Source organism: Ictidomys tridecemlineatus, chromosome 6 (genome assembly GCF_052094955.1).
Source record: "Ictidomys tridecemlineatus isolate mIctTri1 chromosome 6, mIctTri1.hap1, whole genome shotgun sequence".
In the NCBI taxonomy this organism is placed as follows: Eukaryota; Metazoa; Chordata; class Mammalia; order Rodentia; family Sciuridae; genus Ictidomys; species Ictidomys tridecemlineatus.
In genome coordinates this window covers 18,037,396-18,051,325 of record NC_135482.1, presented here as the reverse complement: position 1 = coordinate 18,051,325, position 13,930 = coordinate 18,037,396, and the positions used below count along the sequence as shown (strand labels likewise).

At 37.9% G+C, this 13,930-nt stretch overlaps 1 protein-coding gene across 4 annotated transcripts in view; it reads left to right on the top strand.

Moving 5' to 3' along the window:
* Positions 1-13,930, top strand: part of Dram1 (DNA damage regulated autophagy modulator 1) — a 57,687-nt gene that overhangs the window by 17,024 nt on the left and 26,733 nt on the right. For all 4 annotated transcript variants that reach the window (XR_005731286.2, XR_013440363.1, XR_005731285.2 and 1 more), the window contains exons 3-5: positions 2,552-2,694; positions 7,995-8,172; positions 11,855-11,913. Coding sequence is in view for 1 of the 4 variants with exons in the window: in XM_005322359.3 (XP_005322416.1) it covers positions 2,552-2,694; positions 7,995-8,172; positions 11,855-11,913 (380 nt within the window). In the remaining 3 variants the exon portion in view is untranslated. The remainder of the gene's footprint in view (positions 1-2,551; positions 2,695-7,994; positions 8,173-11,854; positions 11,914-13,930) is intronic.

Sequence of the window (13,930 nt, the reverse complement as noted above, 5' to 3'; positions counted from 1 at the left end):
GTAGAGATTTTTCTCTTAATCCTTTCATAATCCTCTACCCTGTGGAACAATCAGGTTGCCAAGGAACTATGGTTAACCAGCACTTTCTGTCCCTCTCCATTGGTGCAGGTGAGAAGGGACAGAGGTACTGGAAACTGATTGGTAACTGGGTATCTTTGGAATTTGTTCATGCCACTTGGTAGGGAGTATGTTTCGTCTCGTCACCCATTTGGTATCTTCTCCCAAGGAATTGGAAGTAAGCAAGGGGAAGTGGAAATGAGGGGTCGTCAATCTCAATCTCAGACCCTCTTACACCATCCCTTGCCAAGAGTCCAGACTTAGAAGACTGAAATTATTTTGAAACAGCAAGTGATAAATATGGCTTTTGCTTCTAGGCCATGCAGAAGCTGACATGAATATATTTACTTAAAATAGTCCATGAATATATACAATGATTTTTACCTTTATGTATAATTATAATACACAAATTTTTAAAAATGGTAGAGTATAGGAAGAGTGTTGGGGGAGAGAAAGGGGAGTTACTGGTGAATGAGTTTGACCAAATCATGCTATGTGCTTGTATGAAGATGTCAGAATGAATCCCACTATTATGTATAATTACAATCAATAAAAATAAATTATGATAAATTATTAATTTTTAGCCTGCTTTTTAAAGTATAGCAAAATATTTTAATCATCATTATGTCAATACACGGCAAATCTACCTTATCCTTTTTTTGGGGATGGGACGCAGATACCAGGGATTGAACTCAGGAGCACTCGACCACTGAGCCACATCCCCAGCCCTATTTTATATTTTATTTAGAGACAAGGCCTGAGTTGCTTAGTTTTATTTTTTTTTCTTTTGCTAAAGCTGACTTTGAACTCATGATCCTCCTGTCTTAGCCTCAGAGCCTCTAGGATTACAGGCATGCACCACTGTATCCAGTTACCTTATCCTTTTAACACATGACTGATATCTATCATGTAGATGTTTGGTATTTTAATTTATTCAGTCTGTCTCCTATTGGTAAACACTTAGGCTCTTTCTCGTATTTTGTAATTACAGTGTAGAAGTGAATGTCCTTTTAATCATATCTTTGTGTATTGAGGTGACTATTTCTGTAAGCTTGCTGAGTTAAAGGGAATACATATCTAAAATTATGTTAGCTATCTATTTATCCCGCAAATTCTCTCTCTTCTTCCTTTCCTTCCTTTCTTGTGGTTTTCTTTTTTTTTTTTTTAAATTTGAGACAGTGTCTTGCTGATTTGCCCAGACTAGCCTCAATTTGTGTTCCTCCTGCCTCAGCCTGCAGAGTAGCTGGAATTATAGGTGTATACTATTGCACCCGGCCTCCAACGTTCACATTCTAAGCATCTAACACAAACAGTTGCAATTAAAGAAGTAATATAAAAAGCAAAAGTGCAAGAGAAGTTTAGTGTTTCCAAAATCTTGGGATGAAAAAACTTATCTGAGCATACACAAAGCACAGATGCTAAATAAGAGTTAACGGATTTGAGTAGGTAAAAAAATGAAAACTTCTAAACAATGAAAGGTATCAGAAATGAAGTTAAAAGACAAACAACAGATCAGAGGAAAATTTGTAATATTTATAGCAGATTTAGACTAGGGGACATAATGTGTAAAAAGCAACCACAAATTACAAATGAATAAACAAAACCAAGAGGAAAATGAGAAAAAAATTAAAACATGCAATTCTCAGAAGATGAAATGAAAATGATTGGTAGATACAATGAAAATTGCTAAATCTCAGTAATAACTAGGAAGATGCCAATTAAACCAACTGGTGCCATTTTTTATTCATTAGATTGACAATAATTAAAAAGGCGAGTGTATACAAAATTGCTCTCCAGTTCTGCTGATGGGCATATGAATTGTTACAGTCTTAGAGCAATCTGGAAGTACTTCTGAGCATTTTAATTGTGTGTGGGTTTTTTTTTCTTGAAACAGTAATAACTACTTCTAAGAACTGGCCTTTCAGAAATACCTGATAGAGTGCCCAAAGATTTATATCCAAAGATGTTTATTGAACACTGTTTATAACTGAAAAAAAACAGAGAAGCAATGTAGAAATCCATTTGTAAAAGAATAATGAAATAAATATGGTATCTCATACTATAAGACCCTTCATAAATGACGAGGTAGATTTGTTTTGTACTGACTTGGAAAAATCTCCAGGGTATATTGTTAAGTGAGAAAAGCAAGACAGAATAATACATATACTATAATGGCTTTTATGTGAAAAAATAACAACCACAACGGGGTGTGTATGTTTCTGTCTATTTATTCCATCACACTGGAGAGAAACTAAAATGGGGTGCGGGAAGGGACAGGGATGGGCAAATAGGGAGGCATTGCAATCAGGACTTATGGTGGGTACTGGGGATTGAACTGAGGGTCTCATGCATGCTAGGCAAGTACTCTAGCACTTACCTGCAGTTATAGCTGTAATCAGGACATTTTAACAAATGGTTAAAAACTGCTTCTAAGTTTTTCATTCCAAAAAAAAAAAAACCATGAAAATTTCATCAAAGTGCCTTTCTTTTTCAGGTGCAGCCACGATGTACACGAGATATAAAATAGTAGAGAAGCAAAATCAAACCAGCTATTTCGGCACTCCTGTTTTTAACTTGGTGTCCTTAGTTCTTGGATTGGTGGGATGTATCGGAATGGGCATTGTAGCAAATTTTCAGGTATGGTCTGTGGCTTTCTTGGTACTGGGGACAATGTGTGAGGAGAGAAGCAGGAACCCAAGCAGCACACTTTTGCTGGGAGAGCTGTGAAATGGTTGATGAGTTTCCAAAAATTGGATGAGATTAATTTTTAGGAATAAATCTTTGACATTGGGACATTGGTCTTATCTGATCCTTGGGAGAGAAGGGGTGCATGTTTGTACAATTATGAGTGTGCGCTTCCAAAAAATGCTGTGGCTTCTGCATTGGTCCATTTCATATTGATGTGGTTTGATACAGGGAGAGCTACTTAGTAATTATATTGATTTTACTGAGTATGAAGATATTTGTGTGCTTACCAATTCCACCATTCGGTAGATTTCATCTGGCATTCAAAGAGCAGCATCTGATCTCCTCCTTTTGCAGCCAAAGTTTGGTTAGTGGAGGTTAAGTCATTTGCTGGGGATTATTTAGCTAATGAGTCTCAGAATCAAAATATGGCCCCCAGAGAAAATTAACTTCTATGCAGAGTCTACTTGATATATCCTCAATGTGTGAGGTATATGGGAAAAAAAACATCATTATTCTACTCTATGGATTTCTGCTCATATTATTTGTCTATGGAGACAATATTTAATATTTTAAAAATACTGGTCAAATTTCTAGTTACTATTACTACTACTACTACTTATGCCCACCTCTAGGGATTGTTGCAAGGATTCCATCATATAATCTACCATAGCCAGCAGTCTGTACCTGGTGGCTATTGTGGTCATTATTGGTTCATCATCACAGGTTACCATTAAGATGGACCTGTGCTCTCCTTCACCTGTTGTCTCTGTGAGAGCAGAATGGCGTTACTCCAGGAGGACCTTGGTTTCTGCCTGGGGTGCTTCTTTAACTGTCTTCCCATCAGGGGTGACCTTGTACAATGTTATTTTCACAAATAAAGATGGCAGCCTTCACTTCCAGTAGACTGCTCAAATATGTGTCTGTACACTAAATAACCAAAGTCCTCCACCTATATGATTCGCTGTCCATTCATTCTCTATTGTCCTCTCCTGCATGAAGTTGGATCATCAAAAACAGAGTCCTCAGTGTAAAAGGCCCCAGGTGGGCCTCATAAAATCCCTTTCTCTGCACTTCTCATGGTGGGGGGGGCATTATAATACTGTGCCTCAGGAAATTCACTCCTGTACTTACCAAAGGTTTATGGGGAAAGGCTCCCTTCCTTATATTATATCTTCAATATGACACAGACCAGTCCCCTTCCTTATATTGTATCTTCAATATGACACAGGCCATGGATAATTTCTCAGGACTCAACTCATTTTAGTTTTTGGATGTTATAAATCCTGTGATTATTAGTGTCTGCATGTTGTTAATGGTGAGGCTAGAAAAGTGAGAGCCAAATCTGTAGTCCCCCTGAAGCAAGTGTATTAGGTTTCACAGGGGACATATTGTGCACTTAAATTTGCTTCTCAAAGCAACACAGAGAGCTGCAGTGGTGGTGTGGATCATTTGTCATGTGACTTGGGCTTTTTATGGCATTTTCTTATGTTTTATATGATAGAGCATGTATTCTGTTTTTCACAACAAACAAAATTTATTGGGATTCTTCTGCATGACAGACATATGTATGAAAATACCCCACACTGTAGATCATGCAATTCCAATAAAAGCCTTATGAGTGGGCACTCTTCTTTTCCCTATTTACATATGGTGAAATAGAGGCCCAGACAAGCTAATACTTGCCCAATATCCTATGAACAATGTGTGGCAGAGGTGACCTTCGAATTGAAGCAATCTGTCCAGAACTGTAAAAAAAAAGAGTTATTCTCAATGAAGTGTTATTTCAAATGAAGAAATTATCTATGAGGAAAAACTAAGTAGAGTCACCTCACCATCCCTGAATCTAACCAAGCTCAGCTTGAAAATAATCAGAAAAAAAAATATCGCATTTGTTCCGAACTTAAACTTTTTTCTTCTTATTATTTTCTAAAAAATACAGTATAACAACTATTTACACTGCATTTACATTGTATTAGGTATTACGGGCAATCTAAAGAATGACTAAATCAAGTATACAGAAGGATGTACAGAGGCTATATGCAAATACTATGCAAATTGACATGAGACTTGAGCATCTGTGGATTATGGTGTTTGATAGGGTTCCTGGAACCAATCTCCTGTGGATCCTGAGGGGTGACTGTTTACAGTACATATCTCTACCATCAGAAAACATGATTAAAAAAGAAAAAGACAAAAAGGGGTGGCTTGGAATGATATAAACTGTGGAATCCAGTGTGGGTCTGAATTATTTGGGAGGGGTACCATGTACTTACATTATTTTACCTTTTGAATAACTCAGCACCACATAAGGCATACAGATGTCATTTTTTTTAAACCATAAAGGGCAAGCTTTAGAAAGAAAACTTAGATGGTTAGATAATCGAATTTTTGATTCTTTTTAAGGCTTCCATGAAGTTATCAAATGTTTATAGAGACCGAAAATAGAATTTTTTTTTAACAGTCCCTGGGAACAAAGTATTTGCCTTGGCAGTGTTCCCACAAGTGCATCTTTACGACTTCCTTGTTTGATATCCTGTAATTCACTTCTAGCATGCCATCAGCAGGCCAACTTGAGCTGCTACCTCGAGAAGAATTTGAGTTGAGAGGCCAAGAGAGAGCGTGACTGGCTCTTGTTTTCTTGAGTCGTGATAATCACATTTATGAGAAGCTCACAGATAACTCTTTCTGTGAGTGGGTGGGTAGAATGCCTGCTTTTGAGGTTGTCCTCACTAATTTCTGTCAATACTTTATTCTCCCTTCAGAAGTTTCCTTTTGAAATTCTATCATTTGAAACAGCATGGGGCATTGTGTTAAATATGAAATAAGCAAGACACATAAAAGACAGATAACACAAAATCTCACTTATAGGTGGAATCTAACAATCGAAGCAGAGAGTAGAACAGTACCAGGGGCAGGGAACAGTGAGGTTAAATGGTACAAAGTTTCAGACAGGATGAATGAGATGTATATAGCATGATGGCTATCATTAATAATTATGTATATTTCAAAATTGTTAAAGCACCAGATTTTATAAGTTCTGACTATAAAAATAACTGTGAAGTTATGAATGTGTTAATCTGCTTGGTTCAATCATTCCACATTGTAAATATATAAAAATATACAAAATCCTATAAATATATACAATTATTACTTGTAGATTGACAATAAAATTAAGCGGGCTGGGGATGTGGCTCAAGCGGTAGCGCGCTTGCCTGGCATGCGTGCGGCCCGGGTTCGATCCTCAGCACCACATACAAACAAAGATGTTGTGTCCGCTGAAAAACTAAAAAATAAATATTGAAAAATTCTCTCTCTCTCTCTCTCTCTCTCTCTCTCTCTCTCCCCCCTCACTCTATCTTTAAAAAAAATAAAATTAAAAAAGAATTGTTTTTTTTAGAAAAGAACATTTTCAAGGTATAGCCCTGTTGGTTCTAGTATTCTCTATGTTTTACTACCTTTTCTTTTTTCTTCTTTTTTTTTTAATCCCCCTCCAGGAATTGGGGATTGAATCCATGGGCACTTCACCACAGAGCTACTTCCCCAACCCCCTTTAAAACATTTTTTTTAAGTTGTAGATGGATACATTTATTTGTTGGTTTATTTATCTATATATGGTGCTGAGGATTGAACCCAGTTCCTGAAACGTGCTAGGCAAGTGCTATACCACTGAACTGCAACCACAGCACCTCCCCAACCCTTTTTAATTTTTATTTTGAGACAGGGTCTTGCTAAATTGCTAAATTTTTAATTTTCACTTTGAGACCAGGGGTCACTAAGTTGCCCAGGCTAACCTCAAATTTGAGACCTTCCTGCTTCAACTGAGATTACAGATGTGCACCATGGTACCTGGCTCTATGTTTTGCTATCTTTTAAATTTGCAAGAGTTTCTAAAAAGTTGTCTAAAAAAGGTGCTACGTTTTTATCTCATCCTTTACCCAAAATTCATGTATGACCTAAGAATCCTTTCCCTTCTAAAAGACATCACTATAGAGACAGTTCCTGCTGAGTCTAGGGCCTTTGGGTCTGATAACATCAGTGTTAATATAGGGTTATGCAATTTGTGGATTAAGATTGTAATGGACATGTTGAATTGGCTGGGGCTAAGGAAGGAAATTCCCTGACAGTATTTATGAAAGGAAATAAAGGATGCCAATTCAAGATGTTGATTTACTTCGCATGAAAAGGAGAGTAAGAATGGAAAGTACCAGAATTCTCAGATTATTCCTGAAACTGACTCATTAGCTGCAGATGCTTTGCCTTTTATTTCTTGTCAACCAAATGTGCCTAACATTCAGGGGGAGAAAGTAATTTATTTATATTGATTCCTTTTTATTAAAATTATTTTTAATTGTATTTAAAATATACATAAAATTTACCATCTTAACCTTTTTTTGGCATATATTTTGTTATTTCCCTGAATTCTTTATATACTTAAAAGTTAATACTCATTTTAAAATGCATAAAATGTATTTTACTTTTTGTGTATAACATTCCTGAATCTGTATTCTCATGCTAAGTGTTCTAGGTACACAAAATCCATATTTAGTAAATGAATAATATATGACAGAGTATTAATGCAGTCTGGTTTTTTTTTGTTGTTGTTATTGTTGTTGTTACCAGGGATTCAACTCAGGGGCACTCGACCACTGAGTCACATCCCCAGCCCCATTTTGTGTTTTATTTAGAGACAGAGTCCCACTGAGTTGCTTGCCTCCAGGTTGCTGAGGCTGGCTTTGAACTTGAGATCCTCCTGTCTCAGCCTCCTACACCACTGGGATTATAGGCATGTGTCACCGTGCCCAGCTTGCAGTCTGTTTTTAAGTGCTGGGGATCGAATCCTAGGGCCTTATACATGCTAAGCAAGTGCTCTTCCATTGAGCTACATCTCCTACTTTAAATGATAGTTTTGTATGAGATGTGTCATATAGTCTTCACCACATACCTGTGAGGCAGGAATGATTATGCCCATTTTATAGATACAGAGATTGAGGTTGTAAGGGTCAAAGTCCATTACCTCCAAGGTAAACATTGTTCCTTCCTTGTTCCACATGCCCAGGTTTGCTAGGGAACAACCCAGTTGCTGGCGTTTATTTTGCAATTGGTACTCTTCTGGAAGCAGCCACATTTTCCAAGGACGATTGCATCTGTGACAAACAGTGGCTTGGAGCATGCGGAGTGACTGAGAATTCAAAACTTAATGCTGGCAGTCAAATGCAAGTCGTTACACATCTGTGATTTTCTCTCCCCAGGAGTTAGCTGTGCCTGTGGTCCACGATGGGGGCGCCCTTCTGGCTTTTGTCTGCGGTGTGGTGTATACGCTCCTGCAATCCATCATCTCTTACAAATCGTGTCCACAGTGGAACAGCATCTTGACGTGCCACATACGCATGGCCATCTCTGCTGTTTCCTGTGCAGCTGTTGTCCCCAGTATCCTTTTCACATTTGTCAGTTGCTAAAGCAAAAAAAAAAAAAAAAAAGAATTAATGGCATTTATTAATGTATGGTAAGGAGGACTTCTTTTTAGGCCATAGTGATAGGTGTAGAGACTACTGAGCGTCTTGCAGGGGAGAGAGACTGGGCTGAACTCCCAATACAGCATGGGCAAGTGGGTATTTTAGCCATAGAAGCAGGGCAGGGTCAGAGGTATCGGTGGGGGATGCTGGCTTAATTAATTCTTCTCTTTTTTAAAAATTTATTTTCAGTACTGGGGATTGATCTCAAGGGTGCTGTACCACTGAGCTACATCCCCAGTCCTTTTTATTTTATTTTGAGTCAGGGTCTCACTACGTTGTCCAGGCTGGACTTGAACTTGGGATGCTCCTGCCTCGGCCTTTCGAGTCACTGGAATTACAGGCGTGTGTCATTGTGCTGGGCTAAAACTGGATTTTAGAATGAAGTGTCCAGATGGACTTGGGAGAAGTTTCAGGAGTTCAAAGTTTGGCCAAGCAAAGAATCTTTGTTACACTGTCCTAGCAAGTTTGACACCCTCTCCAAAGGCATGAAAAAAAAAAAAAATCAAAGGATAAAACCACAAGTTTCTACATTCTTCAGAACAACAAACGGGAGAAAACTGTAAATCATTAAGAAAACATCTCAACTTGGTCTGGTTAGATCAAACAAATCTTTGCGGGGGAAGATGGTGTGAAAGGGGAATGGAACAATGTAGGAACACTTCAGTCTCTATTTACTTTCCTTTCCACAGTCTAGTTTCATGAGCCGTTTGAAAATATTTAGTTTTCTTTGTAGTACTTGGCTGAAGATACCAAATATTGATATTGAACTTAAAGCAATAGTCCTGTGAAGTCCCAAGGGTTCACACTGAGATGTTGAAAAAACCATCACTTATTAAGTCAATTAAAAGGTAGGTAGTCTTTTTGTAGTTCAGAATAAAGTTCATTTTCTAATTCAGCAATGTGAAAAAAATTATATGAATTTGTCATGATTGTATATTCTGATTTAGAGGAAATGAAACTTTGTCCTTTTTTTTTTTTGTCTTTTTCTCTCTTCTTTAATGAAGTTTTTAACCAAGAAAATTAAAAAAACTGTGGTCTTTAAAGGTGTGAAGCATCTTTAAAAATACCAACTGTGGTCATATTAAAGAATGCTACAGTGTTCTTAAAAGTGATGATTAATGTCAAATTGCAGAAAAATTGAAACTATTTAATAAGTGGCAATTTCATTAGTTTGGTTTGGGTTATGGTATAAAGTAGGTAAGCTTGAGAACGCATTTTGAATACATCATGTGTTTCTACACATTGAGATTTGTATTTTTCTTTTAAAATAGAAGTTATACAAAATAAGAAGTCTATTTTTTTTAAATCTTAAGGAAATCTCTATTTTTAAAAAAATCTTAAGGAAATCTTTTTCTTTCTTTCTTTCTTTTTTTTTTGGTGTGGGGGGGATTGAATCCAGAGGGATTACACCTCTGAGGCACATTCCCAGCCCTTTTTTTATTTTTTATTTTGAGATAGGTATCACTAAGCTGCTGAGGCTGGCTTTGAACTTATAGTCCTCCTGCCTCAGCTTCCCCAGTCACCCAGGTATGCGCCACCACACACAGCATTGGAAGGAAATTTTTTAATCACAAAATTTCTAAGCACAGGAACCTACTCTCAAATCCTGAGAAATTCACCAGTTATTTTATCCCTAAGATAATGCCTTCTCAATTTCCTAGTCTTTTTTATGGGTTGAAGATAGATGTTCATGCTTTCTCATGAAATATAACTCCTTAAAACTGGCAGCTTGGGTTGTAAAATGTATAGTGTTTATAGTGTGTGCACTATAGGGTGTATATAGTATAAAAGCAGATTCTTGGTATAAAATCTTTCCTTGCTTCCAACTTTTAGAGACAGATTCCCCAGATATTAAAAATCATAGAATTTTTAGCAAAATAAACATTTCAGACCTCAAGAGTTTTCTAAAGTATTAGATTTCATTTTAGAAGGCTCTTGCAGCCCCAAACAGAAGTGGTTATGTCCCTGGGGCAAATTAACTAAAATGAATTTTTATCTATATGCAAAAGTCTGTCTTCAACTTCAGCATGGTAATGATATTTCCTTACAAAGGATTCAAAGCATCTTCCAAATGCCCCGCTCTCTTCTTCCTGGGTCATTCTTGTGAAATGAAACTGAGGCTCTGAATGAGAACAGTCATTTAGAGTCACACTTCTGGACTTCTCCTGCTGCATTGTTCATCTTGCACTGACCTCTAAAGCTTTCGAAAGCCTTCACCATCACTAGCAGAATAAAGTCCAGATTCCTTGGCAGGAAGCACATGATCTGATGATGAGCTACTATTTCTCCAACTTCATGTTACACTTTGTGTCCCCTAAGCCTGGCTGTTTCTTGTTCTCTTTTGCCCACGCTCTTCTCCTGCTCTGGATTATCCTTTTTCACCTTTTCTGTTTTGCTGGGGTTTCTTTCCCCTCGCTCCCAAGCCAGTGCAGTACCTGGTGTACTGAAGATGAAAGTAAAGAACAGATAAACGAAAGAATTAGTAGCTGTTAAACAGTTGCACACAGGGGTATGGTGATGAAAATGATAAATCTTTGATGCTCTCAATTTTTTTTATTTTGAGAAACTGGGAAGTGTTAAGTATTGCAAAATATGAAGACGAGACATAGAGAGGATGTGCTGACTCTGAATTCAGAGAAGGCCCTAAATTTGCATTGACTCAGCACTTTGAAGTCCTAATTTTTTGGTAGATTCCATAGAGCTTTCTGTTTTCCTCTTTTTTTTTTTTTTTTTTGCCTTTATTTTTGGCACTGGAGATTGAACCTAGGGGTGTTCTACCATTGAACCACATCCCCAGCCTCCTTTTTTTTATATTTATTTTTTAATTTTGAGACAGGGCCTCACTAACTTACTGAGGCTGACTTTGAACTTGCAATCCTCCTGCCTCAGCCTCCTGAGCACCTGGGATCACAGGTGTACCACCACCATGCCCAGCTCTATTTTACCCTCTAAATTTGATCACCACCTTTTGTACAGATAGTAGTGTGGAGGGAGGGCAGGAGCCTGGGCCCCTGGCCTTATAAGGCTTGGCCTGAAAGTCTGAAGTAGGCTGAATATCTTTGATTTGGAAACTGTGTCAGGAGAAAGGGCTGCACTTATACCCAGTTATGCAACAGACATCTGTTTTTAACAGGTAGCAGTTTGAATTTTTGTAGCTTATTTTTGCATATAAAATGTTAAATTTTCCTTACAGCTGTTACCTTGAGAATAATATTTTTAGGGAAGATGTATTTTTATTTAGTTAGTAAGTACTCAAAAAGGACCCATTTTGGACTATCCTGTCAGCTATTTTGACCAGCTGTCAACAGCCAATTTAAGTGGGAACATCGACAAACATTGGGGGTCAAGCTGCAAATTAAAATTCTGCTACATGTAACTGAAAAAGTATCACTAAAGTATGACTGCATTTCTGTTGTAATTTAGCTACTATCATATTTGAAGGTCTAAGATTACCAGAAGCCATTAGAACTGGTTTGATTGTAGCAGTGTTATTAATATCTTAACACCACGTATTGATTCTACTAGAATTGTCTTAGTATTATAGAACCATTTTTTTTCTTCTGTAGTTTCCTTAACAATGTTCTCTTTTTAAAAAGTGATTGCCTGTGCTTCACTAATTTCTATAACCAAACTGGAGTGGAATCCAAAAGAAAAGGTAACATTTAAGTTGTTCTCAAGATGATGTTGATCCTGTTTATGAGAGATTGTGACTGGCCGAATCCTAGGAAGGATCACTGTCATTTCTTAGAACAGGTTGCAAAATGTGGGGTAAATGTGTCGTGTAATCAACTTACTGCTCAGTTACTTGACAATGCATGTGTTGTAAATAGCTTCAAAAGACAAAATTACAACATCTAATTGGCTTTTATTTGAAATTCCTGAATCTGAGGCAGGGTCCATTCTACAAAATAGAATGAAAGCTCCACCAAGCAGTGGGCACAGTAGGTTTTGTAAAGTGGGAACAAGGAAACAGAACAATGGGGAGAATTTGATTGGCTCACATGGGGCTACTTCACATTATCTTTATTTTGTAAGCAGAAGAGACTTCTTTATCACACAGGCTCAGGTAAATGGAAATCTCCTGTCTTCAGGAAAAAAAAAAATTCTCAGTTTTGTGCTCTATCTAGTCTCTTGAAGTTTCAGTTGGATTATGTGGCACTTAGCATAAGTGACTCCATTTTGGTTTGGTTTGATCTGTTGGAGGCCTAGTGTAGGAGCTTAGGCCTCCCATAACTTTTGCATAACATTAGTTATTGGGATAATCCCAAATGGTTCCTGAAATCATTTTCAAAATTTAGAATTCCTTATTTCTTTCTTATACACTTCAACTTTTAGGGCTTAGTAAGAGATTGGACCTTAAAGGGTAGGGGACAATGTGAGTGAAGGTTTATAGAGGTCGGATAAAGTGCAGAATGTTAATCAGAGAGGGCAAGACAAGATTCAGTGTAGTGGACAGTTCACTTCAGGACACAGTGACAATTAATATAATCAGGGGTAACTTTGCAAGGAAGCAATGGGCTTCTGGAAGCTGACAGAGAGGTTCAACTTGGCCAGACTAAGCTTTTGAAGACTTCTGATCAGGAAAGGAAATTGAGTATTATTGGACAAATATTAGGTAGAAGCAACAGCTGGGGTGGATTTAAGAGAGAGTTTGGCATTAGCAGGACCAGAAGCAGAGAGTTCTACGAGTTGAGATTCAAATCAAGATGAACCTCAGTTGGAAATGATAGGATAAAAATACTGGATGAGCCCTTGCACATGGCTGACTTGAGAAGGAAGGGAAATGATGAATCAAAAATGATTTCCAAGTCTTTATTTTGGATGAACCAAATAATTTATTTCCATGGCCACAGAGATACCGTCTTTATCGGGGATAAATGATTTCACAGGCAGAAGTGGATGTGTTTGGTTTTGCAGCCACTGGCATCTGAGGCTACAGGGAAAAATCAAGGCTGAGTGTCCAGTTAAAAATGTGAAGCTAGATCTCTGGTAGGGCCAAGAGCCCTCATGGCATAGAATAGAGTGACCAATAATTTCCAAACCAAATATCAGAAACACCTGGACCCAAGTATGTGAAACTGAGATCACCCCATGCCATGAAACTCTTATGATAGTGCTTCATCCAGATGTGGTACAGGAGACTGAATGAATGATGCCCCAGGAGAGAAGGGATTTAGTGAGAGAACAGCAATAGATTGTTTTCCAAAGGGCAGGTGAAAGGACTATACCCAGAAAAAAAAAAAAAAGACATAAAAAGAAGAGTCATGAATCAAGAAGAATCAGAACTGGGCAGTATGGCTGACTTCACTGACCAAGTCCCTATTGCAAGCAAGATTGTGCTGAGGGATGCTGGGGGGATGGTCAGCCATAGGGTGGCAGGTCCCCAAGGAAGCCTATAGTTGAGTGGGGGCAAACAACCAGTTGTCCACTGCCAAAGGTGGTTCTTTGAAACATGAATTCTCAATCTGAAATGAGAAGAAGATATATTACCCTAGAGAGCAAGAGGAGGGCATTTTTCAGGAGAAAGGGAAATGATTATTCATGGCAGATGGGTCTGAACAAACAGCCTTTAGGAATGGAACGAGGTCCCTGAATTTGGGCAAGGAAGGCTGGTTCACTCATTCAGCTATCCACATAGGTTTGCTGGGGGAAAATGCGGGGTTGGCTAGAGG